Source organism: Phascolarctos cinereus, unplaced genomic scaffold (assembly GCF_003287225.1).
Source record: "Phascolarctos cinereus isolate Bilbo 61053 unplaced genomic scaffold, phaCin_HiC Scaffold_4;HRSCAF=312, whole genome shotgun sequence".
NCBI lineage: Eukaryota > Metazoa > Chordata > Mammalia > Diprotodontia > Phascolarctidae > Phascolarctos > Phascolarctos cinereus.
Genome location: NW_027555847.1, coordinates 502,164,402 through 502,185,633, shown reverse-complemented (window position 1 = coordinate 502,185,633; position 21,232 = coordinate 502,164,402). Strand labels below are relative to the sequence as shown.

Below are 21,232 nucleotides of genomic sequence, written 5' to 3'. Positions count from 1 at the left end.
TCTTACATATTTTCAGCATATTAATAATTGGATCATCAAGTTGAGAAAACCGATTAAAAGAGAAACAGCATCTTTAGAACCCGACCTAGCTCCAGTTCCCTTGATTTACAACTTTAAAATCTATTGGGATATGGCCACAAATTTCAGGGGAGAATTAACACTGATTTTTATGAGCTGGAATCAGCTTTCTGCTTCCTCTCTGCTGTCCTGAAGCCCCAACAATTCTTCAAATCTGTATTATCTGAAAACTGAAATTTAGTGTTTTCTTTATAGCAATTTTTTTTCCACAGGATTTTATTTTCTAAGGAAGTCTGAATGTTTATTGTGGACATACAAAGCTCCCTGAAAGACCGCTATAAAGCAAAAATGCAATGCTATGATAGTGTTCTTTTAAAGGGCAAACAACTTCATGTGAAAGGCCTGTGCTTGACTTCTATTTGTCAATCTTTACAAAACCTCGAAAAGATTTTAATTTTCAAATTAAAAAAACTATGCCAATAAATATTAATTTATTATTACTGACCAAATACTATGGGGTAAATAATTACTCCCTACTGGTAAAGTTAGGTATTTTGTGAAGTATATTAACTCTTACAATCTATAATCATTTAAGAGCTGAAAAAAATATCCAACAGGACCTAAAAAAAATCAAGTAATAGGCAATTTTTTTAAAAAAGCAACAAATTTAGCCTCCCTTTGTTATGATTTTTCTTTACTGATTTTTCAGGGGATTTTTATATTTGCACAGAAATCTGAATGCAATAAAAACATGAATTCTTCTTGTTCAATCCAACAAGCATTTATTAAGTGCCTACTACATACAAATCACTATATGAGTGCTGAGTGAAGGCAGCAATTTCACAATTCTCCAGTTAATCTGAAGTAATCAAAATAATAATTTAAACTATCAAATAGATTTGTTGGATTGAATTATCTAAATCAGATTACTACACTGACAAAATTAATAATTGAGAAACGTTAATTTAATTTGCATATAGAAAAGCAGCAAGATAAACTAGAAAGATTGCTGACAGAGTCAGGAAAAGACCTTGGTTTGAATCCCATCTCTGAGAATTACTTGCTAAGTGAACCTGAACAAGTCATTTAACCTTGGTTTTCTCTAATCTGTGATTCTCTTCATACCTCTGAGTACTCCTCAGTCTACTTTACTAGATCTTCATCCAGGTAGCCCCCACTAATCATGAGTGTCCCCCCAAGGCTCTATCTTGGGCTCTCTTCTCTTTCTATACTATTTTACTTGGTCATCTCAACAACTCCCATGGATTTAATTATTATCTCTATGCCAAAATGATGCTGAGATCTATTTAGGTAGCCCTAACCTCCAGTCTTGTATCTCCAAATGACTATTGGACATTTCCTACTTAACTTCCCATAGTTATCTTAAATTCAACAAGTCCAAAACAACACATTATCCTTCTCCCTAAAGTCTCCCTTCTTTTTAACTTTTCTATTACTCTTGAGGATACCATCATCTTCTTAGTCACCCAGGCTCCTAACCTAGATGTCATTCTCAACATCTTACTCTCTCTCACCATCAACCTCCTATATCTAATCAATTATCAAATCCTGTCAATTCTGCCTTCAAAACACCTCTTCTATATGCCTGCTGGGCCATGGCCAATGGTCTTGATTTATGGCTCACCACTGAATGCTGATGACTCTGGAGGACAGAGTGAGGCCAATGACTTTGCATAGCTCTGCCTCGCTTAAATCCAATTTACTTGCAAGTCAAGACCTCACCCTCCTGATGTCATTGGTCCTCTTTGAGAACGAAGGACAAAGAGCAACACTCTATATGCCTACTTCTCTTCTCTGACACTGCCACCACTATGGTACAGGCCCTCATCATTTCACACCTGGACTACTGTAATGGTCTACTGGTTGGTCTCCCTGCCTTTCAGCAAAAGGAGGGGTCTCTCTCCATTTCTAGCCCATCTTCTACCTACCTGTCAATTTGATCTTCCTCTTTTTTTTTTTGAGGCAATGGGGGTTAAGTGACTTGCCCAGGGTCACACAGCTAGTGTCACATGTCTGAGGCTGGATTTGAACTCAGGTTCTCCTGATTCCAAGGCCAGAGTTGATCTTCCTAAAATGAAGATCTGACCATGTCACCTCCCTACTCAGTAAACTCCAATGGCTCCCTATCACCTCCAAGATCAAATACAAAATCATGTTTGGCTTTTAAAACCTGGTCTCATCACACCTTTCCAGTCTTCTTATGACTTGCTCCCTTCCACATACACATACTTAGTGACACCCATCTCTGGACTCTGGGCTTTTTCACTGGCTGCTTCCATGCCTAGAATTCTCTCACTCCTTATCTCTGCCTCCTAGCTTCCTTGGCTTTCTTTAGGTCTTAGATAAAATCTCACCTTCTACATAAGAAACCTTTTGCTTTAATGGCTAGTGCCTTCCTTCTCAGATTATATCCAGTTTTTCCTGTCTATACCCTGTTTATACGTAATTGTTTGCCTACTGTCTTCTCCAATTAGACTGTGAGCTCCGAGAACAGTGACTATTTTTTTTTTGGCCTTTCTTTTAATCCTCAGCACATAGATCGGGGCACTAGTGTGCACTTAATAAATTTTTGGCAACTTGACTTGCATGTAAAATGAGTATCCCTGTTTCAGAGAGTTGTTATGAAAATCAAATAAGCTAAAGAATACAGAATGCTCTGCAAACCTTAAAGTGACACAAAAATGTCACTTATTGGGCATTATTATCATAGCTTCACCCTGGTTATATGGCAAATAATAAGAGAATGGGTTTAGCTGGGATGGGGAAAAGTGAAAAGGACCAAAGTAGATTCTCTAGTTAGTGAAAAATGTTATTAGTCCTAAGATATTTTTAACAAATCAGCTTTAAAAACGTGTTATAATCATTGCATCAGTATACTCTACATCGATCTAAGTCTTACGCTATATATCACATCCCAGTTTTGAGTTAACTTATGTCTCAGAGAAAACCCAAACCACAATATTTTTAAAAATCAAAGAGTCAGATGAAAAACCTAAGAAAGCAACATATGTTAAAAAAATAAGTAGCTTATGAATTATGCAAAGGTAGAATTCACTGTACCTGGAATTGCTATTGATCTCCACCCAGCCAAGCTTCCAAGAAATGTGAAGCAAAAGGCCACCAATTAATGTCTGCCACCTGAAATAATACAGTTATCAAAAGAAAGATCACAGCGGGTAAGATTACCGTCACAAAACATAATGTCTACAGTCCAAGAACATTCATGGCCTAACATCACACGCAAACACACAGAATTATTTTACAGATATGAATTTATTTCCTTGAAAGAGGTCAATGCCTCTTTCAAGGGAGAACATGGCGCGGAAGAGAATAGTTTTCTATGTAATTTATAATTTTTAGACACATCTTAAGCCTTTTAAAAGAGGCTATTGGTGGTGCAGACACTTAGTAGCTGTGAGACCCTCACTTAACCTCTGTTTGCCTCAGTTTCCTCAACTATAACATAAGGACAATACTAACATCTACCTCACAGTGTTGTTGTGAGGATTAAGTAAGATATTATTTCTTAAAAACAAATTGAAACAATAAAACAAAGTGTTACTGAAAACACTTAGCACAATACCTGGCACATAGTAAGCACTTAATATATGCTTTATTCCCTTCCCCTCCCTCCATTTCATGCCTGGAGACAGGCATCACCGCACAGGAAACTTTCACAACCATCGTTTCTGTCACACCCAGGACTAGAAATCCATTGCATTTATGGTAACCATTTTTTGTGCTACTAAATATTTGGTACTTAACAACAAAGTTGCCTAAAACCACATTTTCCAAGTATATATTTTTTTCCCTACCAGTTTCCTTCTACAGGAGTAGCTGATGTACTCCTTTTTTTCTGACTGCCACATGGAATAAAAATATTCAGATTTTTTAGAGTATGTCTATTTTAGAAGAACTCAATTTTCTCAAGTTTCAAATCAAGTAACTAAGAAAATCTTCAGTATTCTCTATGCCTGTGGCTTTCTACAAGCTAATTTTCAGGAGTAAAAGCAGCTGTGAAAAACTACAAAAGGGCAAAAAAGGAGGCAATTTGGCATTTGAGCTTTGCCCTTTCTTTACTCCTCCAAATTGGGCTGGTCCAAACAGTCTGAAGCCAGAGCAGATCAAGTTTAGTAAATCATGTTCTGGGCTCCGAAACATTGAACAGAACATCACAACTTTTGGTCGCTGGGCTACATTCAGTCACAGATCATATTTAATGTGGATTTCCACGGTAGAACATAAGCTACTGCAAGTAGGAACTGTTTCATCCACTTGAGTAGTAAATGCTTAATAAATATCTGTTGATTCATCAATTACTAAAGCCATGGCTACAGTACTGTATTTAGGGGCTAAGGACCTAAGTAATCAGTTGGAGTTTTCTTGTTTTGTTTTGTTTCTTATCGCCATATGCTCAAAGACTTCTGGGTACCTAACAACTAAATAACTCCCTCATCATATGGATGTTCCATTCTACATAAGACTCCAGCTCCACAAGATGGTCCTACATCGATGATTCTTTTGCTTCACCATGGCATGAAGTGCCCCTAGATTTCTGAAGAAACAAGTATTGGTAGGTCGTACACAGCTTAGAAAGGCTTTAAATAGGGGCCCTGCAATGGACTGTTTGTCACCTCAGGTCTAGATGAACTAAATTCTGAGAGGGTCTCCATGAAAATATTGGCTATAATAACCTGTGAAGACCATCAACCAAGGTCATAGTGACCTATATTGGTAGAGAGATTACTTACAAGATGAAACCATGGGTCCTTTGAAATATTGATATATTCACAGTATTAGACTTCTTTTGAAGGATCATTTCCATATTCATAATTCTCAATTATCCATGCCCTTTAGTTCTTCTTTTCAATGAATCAATAAATATTTATTAAGCTCCTACTATGTGCCGGGTACTGTCCTAAGCTCTGGGAATATAAAAAGAGGCAAAAGATAGTCCCTGCCCTCAGGAAGCTTACAATCTAATGGGGGAGAGAACATGCAAACAAACAGCTACAAAGTGAGCTATAATGTAAAATAAGTTGGAAATAATTAAAAGAAGGAAATCACTGGAATTAAGAGGGATTGGAGAAGACTTCAGCAAGTAGGATTTTAATTGGGATTTATAGGAAGTCAGGAAGTCAACAGTTAGAACAAAGGAGGGAACACACTCCAGGCACAGTGTTACCCCAAAATTCCAATCCAATGTTCAACCAAAGGACACTGAGGCACTCTGAGAATTTTCAATTTATTAGAGAAACTGGTCATCCTTAGGAAAGTGGATCCAACCTACATGTGCAAAAATATAGCAGCCCTTTTCCGTGGTGACAAAATATTGGAAATTGAGGGGATGCCTATCGATTGGGGAATGGCTGAAAAATCTGTGTATATGAATGTAATGGAATACTATTGTGCAATAAGAAATGATGAAAAGGCAAATTTCAGAAAAACCTGGAAAGACTTGTACAAACTGATGCCGAGTAAAATGAGCAGAACCAAGAAAGCATTGTACACAGTATCAGCAACATTCTGTGATGATCCACGATGAATGACTCAGCTCTTCTCAGCAACCCAATGCTCCAAGACAAGTACAAAGGACTCACGAAGGAAAATGCTATCCATATCCAGATAAAGAATAGATTCTGAATGCAAATTGACGCATATTTTTTTCACTTACTTTATTCTCTCTCATTTTTTTTCTTTTGATCTGTTTCTTCTTTCACAACTATGACTAATATGGAAATATGTTTTACATGATAGCACATGTATAAACTATACCAAGCTGCCTACCACTTTCAGAAGAGAGGAAGGGAGGGAGAGAGAAAAATTTGGAACTCAAATCTTGTAAAAATGAATGCTAAAAATTTTGACATGTAACAGGTGAAAAATAAAATACCATGTCAAAAAAGAAAAAGAAACTGGATTCAAAACTTGCCTCTGCAGTCATGGACCCCTTTCTGTCCAATGGCCAGGCATATTTATGGAAAATGAAAGTACTAAAAATACAATGGGATGGTACAATTCTTCAGTTGGCCAATTCCAAAAAAGGGAAAGTTACATGATTGGTCAAGGGGAGGAAGCGGAAACTCCATGTTTGGCTATGGGAAACAGCCAAAGGAGGGAATTCTCATTTGCTCAAGGGAGATGTCCATCAATCACCATAGTTAAGTCATCAAGCTTTTCACATGTCATCAATCACCAGTGTTTAGTCAATGACTAAGCAATAAGATTCTGAAACTTTTTATTTGTTTATTGCAACCATCAGGTACAAAAGGATATGGAAGCTGTGGTTTTCCAGAACACAGTAGTTTTCAGGGTAGAAAAGAATGGGGAAGTAGGGCAGCAAGGCTCTATCCCTATCCACAACACATGTTAATGCTGGCCTAAATATCAAACTATAAATCTACATAGCATAAATCTATCAGCCATCATCATCAACACATGGATCTCATCAACACATAGTGGATTAATTAATCCTAATTCTTTCTTTTTTTGGGGGAGGGGGCCTAGGTAATGGGGTTAAGTGACTTGCCCAGGGTCACACAGCTAGTAAGTGTTATATGTCTGAGGCCGGAGCTCACCTCAGGTCCTCCTGAATCCAGGGCTGGTGCAATTAATCCTAATTCTTATCCTAACATCATTAATTATCAGAACTTCCTCTAACTTAATCCTATTCTACTTAATTTACTGTTATAATCACTGATACCTAATAAGTGACAATGAACTGAGTAGATGCTGATCATATTGAATAGGGGCATCAAAATTATTCTCACCATGGGTAACAGCCAGAGAAAATGCCCAGAGCCAAGAGATGAAGTGTCTTGCTCATGGAACAGCCAGGCGGCCAGTGTAAGTGGATCTGAGAGTACATGTTAAGGAGTAAGGTGTAAGAAGACTGGAAAGATAGGAGGGGGCTAGGTTATAAAGGGCTTTGAATGCCAAACAGAGCATTCTGCATTTGATCGAAGAGGCAAAAGGGAATCACAACTCCAACATGACTTTATTGAGTAATGCAGTGACATGATTGGAACTGTACTTTTGGAAAATCACTTCAGTAGCTGAATGGACTGAAGTGGGGAGAGACTTCAGGCAGGCAGATCCATCAGCAGGCTATTGCAATAATCCAGGTGTGAGGTGATGAGGGCCTGCACCAGAGTGGTGGTAACAATGTCAGAGGAGAGAAGGGGGTGTATTTGAGAGATGTTACAAAGGTGAAATCTATATGCTTTGGCAACAACTATATCCATATAGGGGATGGGAGGGAGAAATCCAGGGCGACTCCTAGGTTGTGTGCATGAGAGACTGGGAGGATGATATTACCTCTATAGTAATAGGGAGGTGGAGGAAGGAGGGAGGATTTAAGGGGAAAGATAGATGGTGAGTCCTGTTTTGTACATATTGACATCCAATTCAAAATGTCTAAAAGGCAGTTGGAGATGTGAGACTGGAGCTCAATAGAGAGATTGAGGCAGGAAAGGTAGATTTGAGAATCATCAGCATGGAGATGGTATTTAAATCCATGGGAGACTGGAGATCAACAGAGAGATTGAGGCAGGAAAGGCAGATTTAGAAGCTGTAAATCAAATTAATATTGAAGGGGAAGAGAAGAAGGCCCAGGACAGAACCCTGAGGGACACCTGCAGTTAGAGGGCATTATCTAAATAAGGATCCAGCAAAGGAGACAGAGGAGGAGTAGTCAGGTAGGTAGGAAGAACCAAGAGAGACTGGTGCCCTGAAAACCTGGTGAGAAGACAGTATCAAGGAAGAGTTATCAAAAAGTGTCAAAGGCTGCAGAGTGGTCAAGGAGAATGAAGATGGAGAAAAGGCCATTCCACTCGGCAACTAAAAGATCATTAGTAACTTTGGAGAGAACAGTTTCAGTAGAATGGTAAGGTCAGAAGCCAGACTGTAAGGGATTAAGAAGGGAGAGAATGTAGAAAAAGTAGAAGCACCTATTGTAGATGGCCTTTTTTGAGGAGTTTAGCTACAAAGTGTAGAAGAGATACAGGACGATAGCAGGGAGAGAGGGGTCAAATGAGGGTTTTTTCAGGGTATTTGTAGGCAGTAAGGAATGAGCCAGTAGAGAGTGAAAATAAGTGAGAATGGGGGTGACAGAAGAGGCAGCCTGTTGGAGGAGACGGGATGGAGTGAGATTGCTTGGACAAGTAGAGGGGTTAGCCTTGGTAAGGAGTAAGGACACTTCATCATGTGAAACAGGGGTAAAGGAGGAAAAAGTGGGTGAATGCACCTGACTGAGATGAAATGAGGAAGGGAGAAGAGGAAACTGATGGCAAATCACCTCAATTTTTTTTTATAAACTATGAGGCAAGGGTCTCAGATGAGAAGGGGAAAGGGGGAAGCCAGGGAAATTTGAAGAGGGATGAAAATGTTTCTTTGGAAGAGCCGCTGTGGAGAGGGGGATAGCGAGATGATAAAGGAGGATTGCCTAGCAGCAGTGAGGGTCCAGCTGACGTAACACGTATGTAACATTGGATGTAACATGAGGTAACTTTTATGTAACACAAATTTGTAGTGGACCCAGTCAGAACAGTTGCGTGATTTTCTCCACTTCCATTCAGTAATATGTATGAAGGCATCAAGTGGTTAAGAGTAATCCAAGGCTGAGGCTTGGTTGGGAGTGATATAGTAATATGATAAAGGGGTTAGACCCTATTCGTGGGAGAAGGCAGTGTAAAGTTGAATTGATTCACCAAGGAGTCAACATGGGCAGAAGAGGAGACTGGCTAGTGCAGGGGAAATGGCCTGGGAGAGAATTAAGGGGTCAAGGGATCGGAGGTCACAGTGCAAATAAAAAGTAGGGTTAAATGCAAAAAAAAAAAAAAAAGAGTGGGGAAATGAGTTAACCTCTCCATTGAGTTAAGAAGTTGTGGTATAGGCCTAGGGAAGATTAAAAAATAAATAAAAGTAGGGTTATACAAAGGAGGGCAGAGGGAAAGGTGAAAAGCCAATAGATTATGGTCAGATAAAGAGATTTCAAAACTCTTGAACATAGAGGTGGTACATTTTGGATTTAGCAAGCCCAAGGATATGACAATCTTTGTGTGAGGCTGAGGTGGAGTGGAAGAGTAGCTCATGGGAGGTGACTAGGTTGAAGAACTGAGTGATTAGGATGTTTGAGGAAGAATTAATACATATGTTGAAGTCTCCTAGTATGAGGCAGGAGTTGGGGAGAAGGGAAAAACTATAAGCCAGATATCCAATTCATTGAGGAAAAAAGGGGGAATGACCTGAGAGTCTGTAGAAAACTGCTACCAGGATACTGATTGGGTGGTAGATATGAATAGCATGAACCTCAGAGGAAGACAGATTACTGAGTGATAGAGGTAGGGAAAGGACCTGGAAATGGCAATGGGGAGCAAGGAGTATTCTAACTCTCCCATCTCCACCAGTGAGCCAAGGAGAAGGAGTGACGGTACAATAAGGTGGCTTACGTTGTCAACTTTTTGGCAGGAAACACTAAGAAGCAAATGATTATGACAGACAGAGTCAAAACCTGCTTGGATTCAATAGGCATGTCGATTAATTTTACAGACCTCCTTTTCTTCTTTCTCTTCTGCTATAAGGGATGGTTTATTTGGGAAGGGAAGGGGAAGAATTATATTCAGAAGGTTATGTAAAAGTAAAAGATCTATTACAAAAACTTTTAATAAAAATCAAGTTCATTCTTATAACTTAGAAGAGCTGTGAGGTCCCCAAACTAGAGAAAGAAAAGAGTAATAAGTGAACTGAACTACATTTAGGAGTGAAGGGAGAAATTAAGTAGACTAAATCAGGATTTCCAAGGAATCCCTTTTTTGTTGTCGTACAGTCATTTCTGTCACGTCTGACTCTTCATGGCCCCATTTGGGGTTTTCTTGGCAGAGATACTGGAGTGGTTTGCCATTTCCTTCTCCAGCTCATTTTACAGATGAAGAAACTGAGGCAAACAGGTTAAGTGACTTGCCCAGGGACACACAGCTATTAAATGTCTGAGGCCAGATTTGAACTCAGGAAGATGAGTCTTCCTGATTCCAAGCCATGTGCTCTATGTTGCCATGCATTTCATACAGATGTATTTAAAAGGTACTTACCCTTGGAATAAAGTGGGGTAGGTGAATTTCAAGACAGACAGGACATACTGAAAAACAAAGTTCACAGATGTTATAAATCTCTCATGTACTATAAGGAAATCCCTCAACCTGTAATTTCACTATGATTTCCTCCCTAGTGAAGAAACATCCCCCACTGACAGGCTGGTATTGTCTCTACAACTTACAGCCTTAAGAGAGTTGCCTAGAGCGTGGAGAGGTGGTTTCTTGACCAAGATAACCCAGCTAGTATATGTCAGAGGTAGAATTTAAACCCAAGTCTTTATGCCTCTAAGGCCAGCTCTCCATCTACTATGACACACTGCTTCTTACAACATTTCTGTCCTGTCCTTGAACTGAGTTCAATGATCACTCAAAGCCCCAAAGTTTCAAATAATCACTCCCCTTAATACAGACAGATTCAAATTCCCCCAGGAAAATGCTGAAAGGGCTTCATAATGTCCACCTCAGGTCAGTTACCTAATCTCCAGTCAACAAACAATAATAACTCACATTTATGTCAATCAACAAACATTCAGTTTGTAAACTGCTTAAAAGAAGTTCACAGGAAGATAAAAACCTCCATCAACAAGGTTCAAAGCAATGAGTCCTTGAAAGCTATTACCTAAGCATAACAGTCAACAGAGAGCTAACCTTGGAGTCAAGAAGGTTCAAATCCTGCTTCAGATACATATTGGCTAGTGAGCCTGGGCAAGTCATTTAACCTCAATGTCCCTGTTGTTTAATCATTTTTCCAACTCTTTGCGACCCCATTTTGAGGTTTTCTTGGCAAAAACATTGCAGTGGACTGTCATTTCCTTCTCCAGCTCATTTTACAGATGAGGAAACTGAGGCAAAGAGAGTTCCGTGACATGCCCAGCATCACACTGCTAGTAAATGTCTGAGGTCAAATTTGAATTCAGAAGGTCTCTTTTAGATTCCAGGCCAGGCACTCTGTGCACTATGGCACCACCTAGTGGCCCTAGGCAACTCTGCCTCGAGGTAGTCTTGGCTCCCCACCCCACCTCCACCGTCTTTCCAACTCTAGCTCCCCTTTGTATGGCATCCTTCCCTCATTAGGGCATAAGCTTCTTGAGGGCAGTAACTGTCTTCCTTGTTTATTTTGCATCCCTAGTGCTCATTACGGTTCCTTTCACATAGGAAGGGCTTAATAAGTGCTTTCTTCTTTATTAATTGCTGCTCACCCAGGGTTCTCCGTACCCATGAAATCGCCAGGAGTGTCCAAAACAAGGGACTGCATTTGCCTTTGTAAGAAGCTACTTTGTTTTTGCAGTTCTTTAAACATTTCACTTCTAAAAATCAATAGTGTTTTATTTGGTTTTATCAAATCTCAGTAGATCTGGCTGTGGATTAGGTCTCTGTTAGTAAGTATGTTTCCTGCTGGGCAACATATCCACTTAGGTATGCATCCCAGAGAATTGTAAACTGGACTTAACTCATGCTTTGCAGAGTAATAATCAAGAAAATGGATCTTGCCCCACAAGCTGCTGTTCAGTTCTTTCCAGTCATATTTGACTCTTTGTGATCTCATTTGGGGCTTTTTTTTTTTTTGCAAAGATACTGGAATGGTTCGCTATTTCCTTTTTTTGTTTGTTTTTGTTAGGTTTTCGTTTTGGTTTGGTTTGGTTGTTGTTTTGGGTTTTTTTTTGGCTAGGCAATTGGGGTTAAGTGACTTGCCCAGAGTCACACAGCTAATAAATGTTATGTGTCAAGCTGCGTTTGAACTCAGGTCCTCCTGACTCCAGGGCTGGTGCTCTAACCTAGCTGCCCCTGGTTTGCTATTTCCTTCTCTAGCTCATTTTATGGATGAGAAAACTGAGGCAAAGAGGGTTAAGTGCCTTGCCCAGAGTCACACAGCTAGTAAGTGTCTGAGGCTGGATTTGAACTCAGTTGACTCTTTCTGACTCCAGGCCCACTGTCTATCCACTGTGCCCCCAGCTGCCTCTTATGAGGGCAAAATAACAATATACTGTGTAAAAATAAGAACCCAACTTGGCCCTGAAGAGAAAATGAGAAAATGCACCTCTCCCTTCTTTGTAGAGGTGAGAGGCTATGGGTAGAATAGAGTATGTTTTGCTGATTCGGTCACTGTGTTGTTTAGCTTTGCTGTTTTGCTTTCTTCCCTCCTTTTCATTCTTTGTTACAAGGGACAAATTCTTAGGGAAGGGGAGGGGTCAAGGATATACCTGGAAATGCAGCTGATGTAAAAACAAAAGACATTAATTCTAAAATTTTAAAGATAAATATCTATTCAACACCTACTGCTTGCCCAAAAAGACCAGGGACCTCAGGGTCAGAAAAGCTGAGTCTGACTCCTGCCTTTGACACCTCTCTACCTTTTTCATCTGTAAAATGAGGATTAATACCACTTACCATCTACCTCCCCTAGTTATTTAAAGTGCTTTCCAAACATTAAAGCTATATGGACCATTGTGACTGTGTCAGTAATATAATATGCCTCTATTCTCTAAAGAAATTGCTATCTACAGCTTTTAAAATTTCTTCCTGTAGCAATTCATGTTGCTAAAGAGCACCACTTAGGTGAGAAATCTGCAGGGGAGACAGGAGGCTATGTCTGCGTTTCTCAGATAAAAGACAGAGAGGTGAGGTACAAGTGGGTAACTGAAGGAGATAGATGAGGCGTTAGGATTTCCTTTCTGGTTTGGTTCTCATCAGATTCCAGACCTGGGGTTCTTAATCTTTTCTTGTGGCATGGACTCCTTTATCAATCTGGTGAAGCCAATGGACCTCTTCTTAGAATAATGTTTTTAAAAGCATAAATGAAACACAGAGGATTAGTGAGGAAAACAATTGTGTTGAAATATAGTAATCAAAGACTTAGCCCTTCTCAGCAATGCATGGATCTAAGACATCTCCAAAAGACTCATGATGGAAAATGCTATCCACATCCAGAGAAAGAACTTTGGGGTCTAAACGCAGATGGAAGCATACTATTTGTTGTCTTTTTCTTTTGTTTTGTTTCTTCTTTCTTGTGGTTCCTCCCATTCTAATTCTTCTTTACATCAAGACTAATGTGAAAACATGTTTAACAGGAATGTATATGTAGAGCCTATATCAGATTGCATGCTGTCTTAGGGAAGGGGGAGGAGAGCGTGGGGGAGAAAATTCAAAACTCAAAATCTTATGGAAGTGAATGTTGAAAACTAAAAAAAATAAATTATTTAAAATGTAGCAATCAAAATATTTTTTTAAAACAAGTTCATGGACCCCAGGTCAAGAACCACTGGTCTAGAGAAAGCACAGCCTGGCTGTTGTCTTGGCCCCAATTCATTGCCATGATTTCTCCCCAAGGTTTAGTCAGGTATTAGGAGAACCCATGCCTCCGCAAAACCCATACTCTGCAAAAATAGAGGGAAGAGTTGGTTCTTTCCGGACACACCCAGCTAGCGCCAGCTGACTGACCCTTCATTTAATTATGGCCTTCGTGGGTCCTCCTGGCACAGAGATGCTGGTTTAAAACAGAAACAAAGTACAGAAAGAGCAATCACAGATTCCTACCTTTATATGTCATAAAGACATTAGGATGGGCCATCTTTCATACAAAAGAGATGATGCTACTGGTACAAATGAAAATCCTAGACAATGTGATATGAATGTCAGTCACAGCCTAGTGGATTCTCTGCCTAAGTACCCATCATTCTGCAGGGTGTCATTGGTTATAAATTTCAAGGAAGTACTTATTACTCTGCAACAAATATATATTGTGTCACAAGAAAAGGTGCACGGCAGGGGGAAGGGGAGGACAGAAGACTTACGAGTTCATTTGTCAAATGAAACAGTATTTGTAAAAGTGCTTACAGTACCTGGCACATAGTAGCAGCTATACAGGGGCAGCTAGGTGGCACAGTGGATAGAGTGCCCAGTCTGGAGGCAGGAAGACTCATTTTGCTGAGTTCAAACCCCACCTCTGGCACTTACTAGCTGTGTGACCCTGGGCAAGTCACTTAACTTGGTTTGCCTCAGTTCCTCATTTACAAAATGAGCTGGAGAAGGAAACGGCAAAGCACTCCAATATCTTTGCCAAGAAAACCCCAAAACAGGTCACAAAGAGTCTGACACAATGAAAAAAAAAAGACTCAACAAACAAACAGTAGTATTTTAATGTGTTTCCTTCCCTTCATTGGTGGTGCAGGGAAAGAGGGGCCTCCCCCTACAAACACAGATTTAGCGTCTTAAAATATTCCTCGGGAGCGCTGAGATATCAACTGACTTGCACATCAGCCCATCAGAGTCAGGGCTTGAACACGAAGCCACGCTGTCTCTCAAAAGGTGCGTTATTCTGCTCTAAATGAAAGCATTACTAAAACAGCTGCAACATTAGCCATCTGTGTCAGAGTAAAGAGGTGTAATGACCAGCGCAAATTAAGAGATAACCAGAGCTCTTATAAATCTTCTGAGAAACTCAGCAGCCTCTTAACTTTTGAGTGTGGAAACGAGAGTAAGAGCAAACACGTTTACACACATGTACACATACATATGTTTATCATGCTAAGTGAAAGCTGAATGTGCCATAAGCATACATCTGGGAAATTTTCACTTCATATCATGAAAAAGTGACAAATCTATACGAACAAAAAGGGACCGGCTTCTCACTGTCTTAGTTGAGCAGGAAGACTCCTGAAGTCCTTCCACTCACCCGTAAGGTACATGAAGACAATCCTCAATTAGTAATCTTTTTCATTTGCTCCTCACAACAACCCTGGGAAGTTATTATCCCCCTTTTACAGTTGAGGAAACTGAGGCAGAGAAAGTTAAGTGACTTGCCGAGGGTCACACAGCTATTAAGTGCATGCAGTCATATTTGAACAAAGATCTTCCTGACTCCAGGCCCAGCACAACACTGTGCCACCCAGATGCCTCTAATAATACCATGTTATGGATTCTGTCCTCTCTGTAGTCCAATTAAGGGTCCAACAGGTGAAACAGTCCACAGATTGAATAGTTCTAGTTTACAGTTCCAAAGTACCTCTTTCTCTCCTTTAAAAAAAAAAGTGTTAGCGGAAGCTAGGTGGCACAGTAGATAAAGCTCTGGCCTTGGAGTCAGGAGAACCTGAATTCAAATCCAGCCTCAGACACTTGACACTTACTAGCTTGTGTGACCCTGGGCAAGTCACTTAATCCCAACTGCCTAAGCAAAAAAAAAAAAAAAAAAAAGTTTCACTAAGGACTAAACACAAGATGAGGAAAGTGTTTTCTACCCCTTCAAGTTACTGGAAAACAGTCCTATTTATGTTTATTATCAATAGTTTTTCTGTTTCAATAAGTGACATTTTCTGATTTTTTTCCTCCAATTGCCTGGGGCAGGGGAGGAGTAACACCTTCAGAAGCCACACTTAATGGCCCACATTTCCCACCTCTCAACATCTTTTAAGTCTAAATTTTTTACACTCAAAGTTATGCCACAAACTTCTATGATATATGGTGCTTAGACAGATCATATTCATCCAAAACAAAAAAAAATCTTGCTACCGTGCTGGCCTTATAAAAGCAACAAAGAAATTAACAGTCATGGGGAGATCTTTGACAGTTCTACAGCTTTCAATCCAACTTTAGGTACTTGTTTCACATGTTAATCATAAAATTTGTGTATGAAACATAAAAGTTCTGTGTTCTTTTGTTTTTAATATTTAAGGTGGGGTGTTTAATGTTTAAGAAAAGAGAAAATCGACTAGAGAAAACCAGAGAAAAACTGACTAGCAAGGTAAAGCAATCTTCTTCAGTTGATATTTTAGACATTTACACTGAATTTGCAACTTTCCATAACTCTTCAACATAGCAACCTGAATATATTAAAATATTTTACTAAAAATACTTTTACAACTAGAGAATGAAAGTGATTTGAAAATATTGCTCTCAGATGAGGAACACGTACAACTCTTTCATATAAGAAATGAGATGTAACACTGTTAAAGAGAAGATTTTAGTGGGTTTTTTTAATAAGGTCTTTTCACTAAAAAAAGACTATTATTCTGTACACAATAGATTTTTTTTTCTTTAACAAAAAAGATTTTAGTTTAACTTATGGTGGTAAAGAACAGGCAAAGAGTGGAGAAGGATGCTATTTCCTATGAGTAAAAAATACTTAATTTGATACTGAATAATATGTAGGTTGGAATGTCCATTAGAACTACAGGACGGACGGAAGGACAGAAGGACAGAAGGAAATAAACATTTATTAAGCACTTACTACATTCCAGGAAATATCTCATTTGATCCTCACGACCCTGGGAAGTTATGTATCCTGCCATTTAAATTAAAATGCAAATGCTCTTGGAAAAGAAATATTCGGTTTTGATTTCCACTAAGGTATAATGTCTGCTAGAAACCTTACCTTCATAGAGGCAGCTAGGCAGCACAGCTGAGATAGAATGCTAGGCCAGGGGTCTAGAAGACCAGAGTTCAAATATAGCCTCAAGTACTTACTAACAGTGCAACCTTGTCTAATAAGTCACCCAACCTGTATCTGCCTCAGTTTCCTCAAATAAATGAGGATAATAATGGCAAATATAAAATATATTTTTAACTTTAATGAACACTTATTCCTCTTCCAAATGGAAAGACAATAAGAGATTCATTATTTCATAGGAAATCCTCTTTTCATGTTCTGCAATGAATATGGAAATACTTTTTTTATATTTACATTTAGAATTTTTAAAATGAGCATAAAGCTTGGAGACAGCAAACCCAAATTTTAGTTCCAGCTAAGACTTCCCAACTGTGTAAACATGCAAAAGCCACTTAACCACTCTAAGCTTTTTCCTTTATCTGTACAATGAGGACAATGAAACACTAGCCTTATCTACCTCATAGGATTGTAATGAGGAAATGTGAGGCTTTTGCCCACTTCAATAAATATTTATTAAGACACTCCACAGTGCTTAGGACAATACAATAAATAAATAAGAAGAACATCTCTAGCTCTCTACTTTACAACAAAACATAAAATCAAGTAACTAATGACTTAACAGGTGGTCAGAATTGGGGCAGGGGAGGAAGACTGGGAAGGGGCAGATACAAAGGAGGATCCAGGCTAGAAATCTGAAAAGAGAGGGGAGCAAAGGAATGGGAAAGGGCTCAGCAGACACCAAAACAGCCAGGGGTCAGTGTGAAAAGGGTCTTGGATTTGGAGATAGAGGAGCAGAGATTGAATCTGGGCCAAAGCCCTCTGTAATGTTAGGGCAATCTTTTAACCCGTTGAGGCACGTGTTTATTTTTTGTAAAAGAAGCAGATGGCTATATTTGATCCCTTTCAACCTAACTTCAGGCTATGCCAGGTCTAAGCCTTATTAAATAATTTTGCTGAAAGTGAACAGGACCAGGAGAACGTGGTACACAGTAACAGCCACAGTATTTGATGACTAACTTTGATGGACTTAACTCTTCTCAGCAATGCAAGGCCCTAAGACATCTCCAAAAGACTCATGATGGTAAATGCTATCCACATCCAGAGAAAAAACTATGGTGTTTGAATGCAGATGGAAGCGTACTATTTGCTTTTTTTCTTTTTCTTTTCTTGTGGTTCCTCCCATTAGTTCTAATTCTTCTTTACAACATGACTAATATGAAAATATGTTTAATAGGAATGTATAAGTAGAGCCTATATCAAATTACATGCCATCTTGGGGAGGAAGACGGGAGGGAGGGGGAGAAAATTTAAAACTCAAAAGCTTATGGAAGTGAATGCTGAAAACTAAAAATAAATTAATAATAAAAAAAAGAAAAAAATAATTTTGTTGAAGGGAGACTCCTCAGCAAGTGCCCACAAGACCACACATTCTTCCCTTTACTGGTCCCAAAACCAACTCTGGCCCAGGATCTTCTTGCATCTAGGAAAAATACCCTAGTTTTAACCTGTTCTTTAACAGCTTGTAAAGTTTGTATGCAATAATAATTTCCAAACTTTATCCAGCTGCCACCTTACTCTTGCTTCCTGACAAGCCCCAAACTTCCTAACCATGCCATGCAACAATACTTGTTTTAAAGTTAGAATTCATATTTAAAAGTTGATATGATTGTCTAACTTAAAACATCTGGGGAAGGGTTGCCAAAAATAGATTTACTAATTAGGGATTCAGAGCAAGTCTCATTGCCCCAGCAAGGTCTACACAGTACATTTTCTTCAGTACAGCCCTGAGGGTAGGCAGAGCAAGAATTATCCCAGGAGTTGAAAAAGTCTGTTTAGGAGAGAATTCTTAACTTGGGGTCCACGAACTTTTGAAAAAATATATATTTTGATAATCGAATAGCAAACATTTATATAGTGCTTACTCTGTGACAGGCATAGCAACAAGGTGAATAAAGTACTGCACCAGGAGTTAGGAAGATCCGAGTTCAAATCCAGCTTCAAACACTTCCTAGCTGCGTGACCCTGGGCAAATCACTTAATCCTGCTTGCCTCAGTTTCCTCTTCTGTAAATGAATTGGAGAAAGAAATGGCAAACCACCACAGTATCTTTGGCAAGAAAACCTCAAAAAGGGGTCAGGAAGAATCTGACATGACTGGGCACAACTGAGTGTGGCAGGCACTGTGATAAGTGTTTTACAAATATCATTTCTTTTGATCCTCACAGCAACCCTAGGCGGTAGGTGCTATGAATTATTTCAATAAAGTTGTTTTTCATTTTATGCATGTAAAAATTTCAAGGTATTTATAGGCTTCACCAAAGTGCTAAACGGCAGACACACAAAAAGGGTTGACTTTTTTTTTTTAGAGGAATGGGGGTGGAGACAATATATGTTTTTATAACTTCTAAGAGACTGCTTTACCAAGAGAGATTCAGTGGCATACACAGGTAATGACTTTGAGGAAGAAAAAGACAGGAGCTGGAGAAGACTAAAGCGACCAGTCATCAAGTCTCATCTCATTTTACTGCTGAGAAAACTTAGGCAGAAAAGGATTGGTAACTTGGCCAGGGTCCCATAGTTAGCAGGTACCACTGGCAGGATTTGAACCTAGATTTTTCCTGGCTCAAAGTCCAATGCTCTCTTCACCATGATAGGTGCTCTTGGGGCAGCCTGTAATTAATCTGCTTTTCCACTTTTCCAAAAAGAGTGGATTCTTCATTCTCACCCTTATCCTAACCACTAGGTGTACAGTGGCTTAGAGTGTGGGACTTGGAATCAGGAACACCCGAATTTTAATCCTACCTTAGTCACGTTAGGTGTGTGACCTTGGCAAGTCATTTAAACCTCTTTCAACATCAGTCACACCAAATCTGTAAAATGAATTGTGACATATATAAAGCACTATATAAATGATCTTGATATTCCAGGGGTCAACAGACTAGGTACCTTTTCTTTTTTTTTTTCTTTTGCCAAGTGACGCGAAGTTATGAGTCAAACAAAAATTTTTAGGCTCATAGGAGCACGATTTTTAGAGGTGGTAGGGGCCTTGGAGGTGACTGAACTGTCCTTCTAACTAAAAATGACAAAACAAAGCAGGAGTTATCTAAGGAGTCCCAGGTCCGCAGCAACAGAAGCAATCCCGGGGTGGCCGCGAGGATCCAAAGAGACCCTGCCAAGTGACATCCCGCGCCCACGCCCTTCTCTCTCACCTTGTTCGTGAGGTAGGTGGCCAGGTAGAAGGCACAGAACGTGAGACCCGGGAACGGTCTCTTCGTATGCATCTGTCAAAGCATCCTCTCCAGGCAGACGAGGAAGAGGGCAGGGATCGCTTTCTACCGGGCTCTGCAAAAGCCAGGGCGCTGAAATCTGCAACAAGGAGAAGATGCCACGACAGGCACACGTTGCTCAGCCTGGGCTCCAATAAGCAGAAAGGACAGCCCTTCCCGGGTTCTGCCTTCTTAAAGGGGCCATGCTTCTTTCAGAGGTCCGGGAATGCGTTTACCGGCTCTGGAGCCGCCCTGAAATAGCTTCGATTTGCTCACCTGGGGAACCCGGAGGCGTCTGGGGCGGGAGAAGGGGAGGAGCTTCTCAGCGCTCCTAGATGAAAGCAAATTAACCTCAGCTGTAGAAATAGAGATGAGGTTGGGAAGGGGGAGAACTAGTTTGACCCTAATTGCCCCCATCTGAGCATGTAATTTGTATAAATGTCATTAAACCCCTGCAGTTTAATTCAGTTCAACAGGAAACCCCTGTTAGGTGCCAGGTTCTGTGCTAAAGAGATAAAGATGAAAAATGACCCACCCAGTCCCTGCTCCATCCTGGACCGCTAAATGGCGACTTAGTGCCCGGAGCACCGGGGCTGGAGTCAGGAAAACGCCCCTTCCTGACTTCAAATGTGACCTCAGGCATTTCCCAGCTGGGTGACCCTGGGCAAGGGTTTGCCTCAGTTTCTTCATCAGTAAAATGAGCTGGAGAAGGAAATGGCAAACACTCCAATGTCCCTGCCAAGCAAACCCCAAACGGGGTTATAAATTATCACACGACAGAACAAAAGCCCTGCCTTCAAGAAGTTTACAATCATTTGTGTACTAAAGTACCATGTATGCAGCCCAGGACCCCCAGTTCCCATCCCACCAAGCCTTTGAACTCACAGAGACCAAGATGATATTGGAAGACCAACGTGGAAGGGGCCATTACCTTTCTCTGACTCTTCCTCTATACCTAGAGTTAATCAAGGAAACCTCAAGTTTAGGTATAATTCATGGCCAGCCGCTAAGTGACGCAGTGGGTAATCGAGTGCTGGACCCAGAGTCGGAATGACTCCTGTTCCTGCTGTGTGACCCTGGGCAAGTCACTTAGCTCTGTTTACCTCCCTTTCCTCCCCTGTAAAATGAGCTAGAGAAGGAAATGGCAAACCACTCCAGTATCTTTGCCGAGAAAAGCCCAAATGGGGTCATGAAAAATCGATAGAACAATAACTGAATAATTCATGGTTAGGTTTCCCCAAAAGATGGATAACAGTGTGTGGGACAAGTGAAAGTTTCTCATGTGAGATGTAAGCCATGCTGGAGAAACCTGAGTTTTTATTTGGGTAAGTGCTCTCAATCCCACTCAACAGGAACCCCAGGCTACAACAATAACAGCTAACATTTATATAGCTCCTACTGCGTGCCAGGTACAATACCAAGTGCTTTACATATATTATGTCCTTTGATCCTTAT

General features: G+C 40.0%; 1 protein-coding gene across 4 annotated transcripts in view; it reads right to left on the bottom strand.

Moving 5' to 3' along the window:
• Positions 1-19,922, bottom strand: part of SLC35D4 (solute carrier family 35 member D4) — a 172,349-nt gene extending 152,427 nt beyond the window's left edge. For 3 of the 4 annotated variants that reach the window (XR_013486231.1, XM_020968752.2, XM_020968753.2), the window contains exons 1-3: positions 19,721-19,922; positions 10,128-10,174; positions 3,100-3,177 (exon numbers count right to left, since the gene is read on the bottom strand). Coding sequence is in view for 3 of the 4 variants with exons in the window: in XM_020968752.2 (XP_020824411.1) it covers positions 3,100-3,177; positions 10,128-10,174; positions 19,721-19,792 (197 nt within the window). In the remaining variant the exon portion in view is untranslated. Of the gene's footprint in view, positions 1-3,099; positions 3,178-10,127; positions 10,175-19,313; positions 19,384-19,720 lie in introns of those variants that run through there. The other variant, XM_078153466.1, reaches the window with a different exon arrangement.
• Between the last annotated feature and the right edge of the window lie 1,310 nt (positions 19,923-21,232).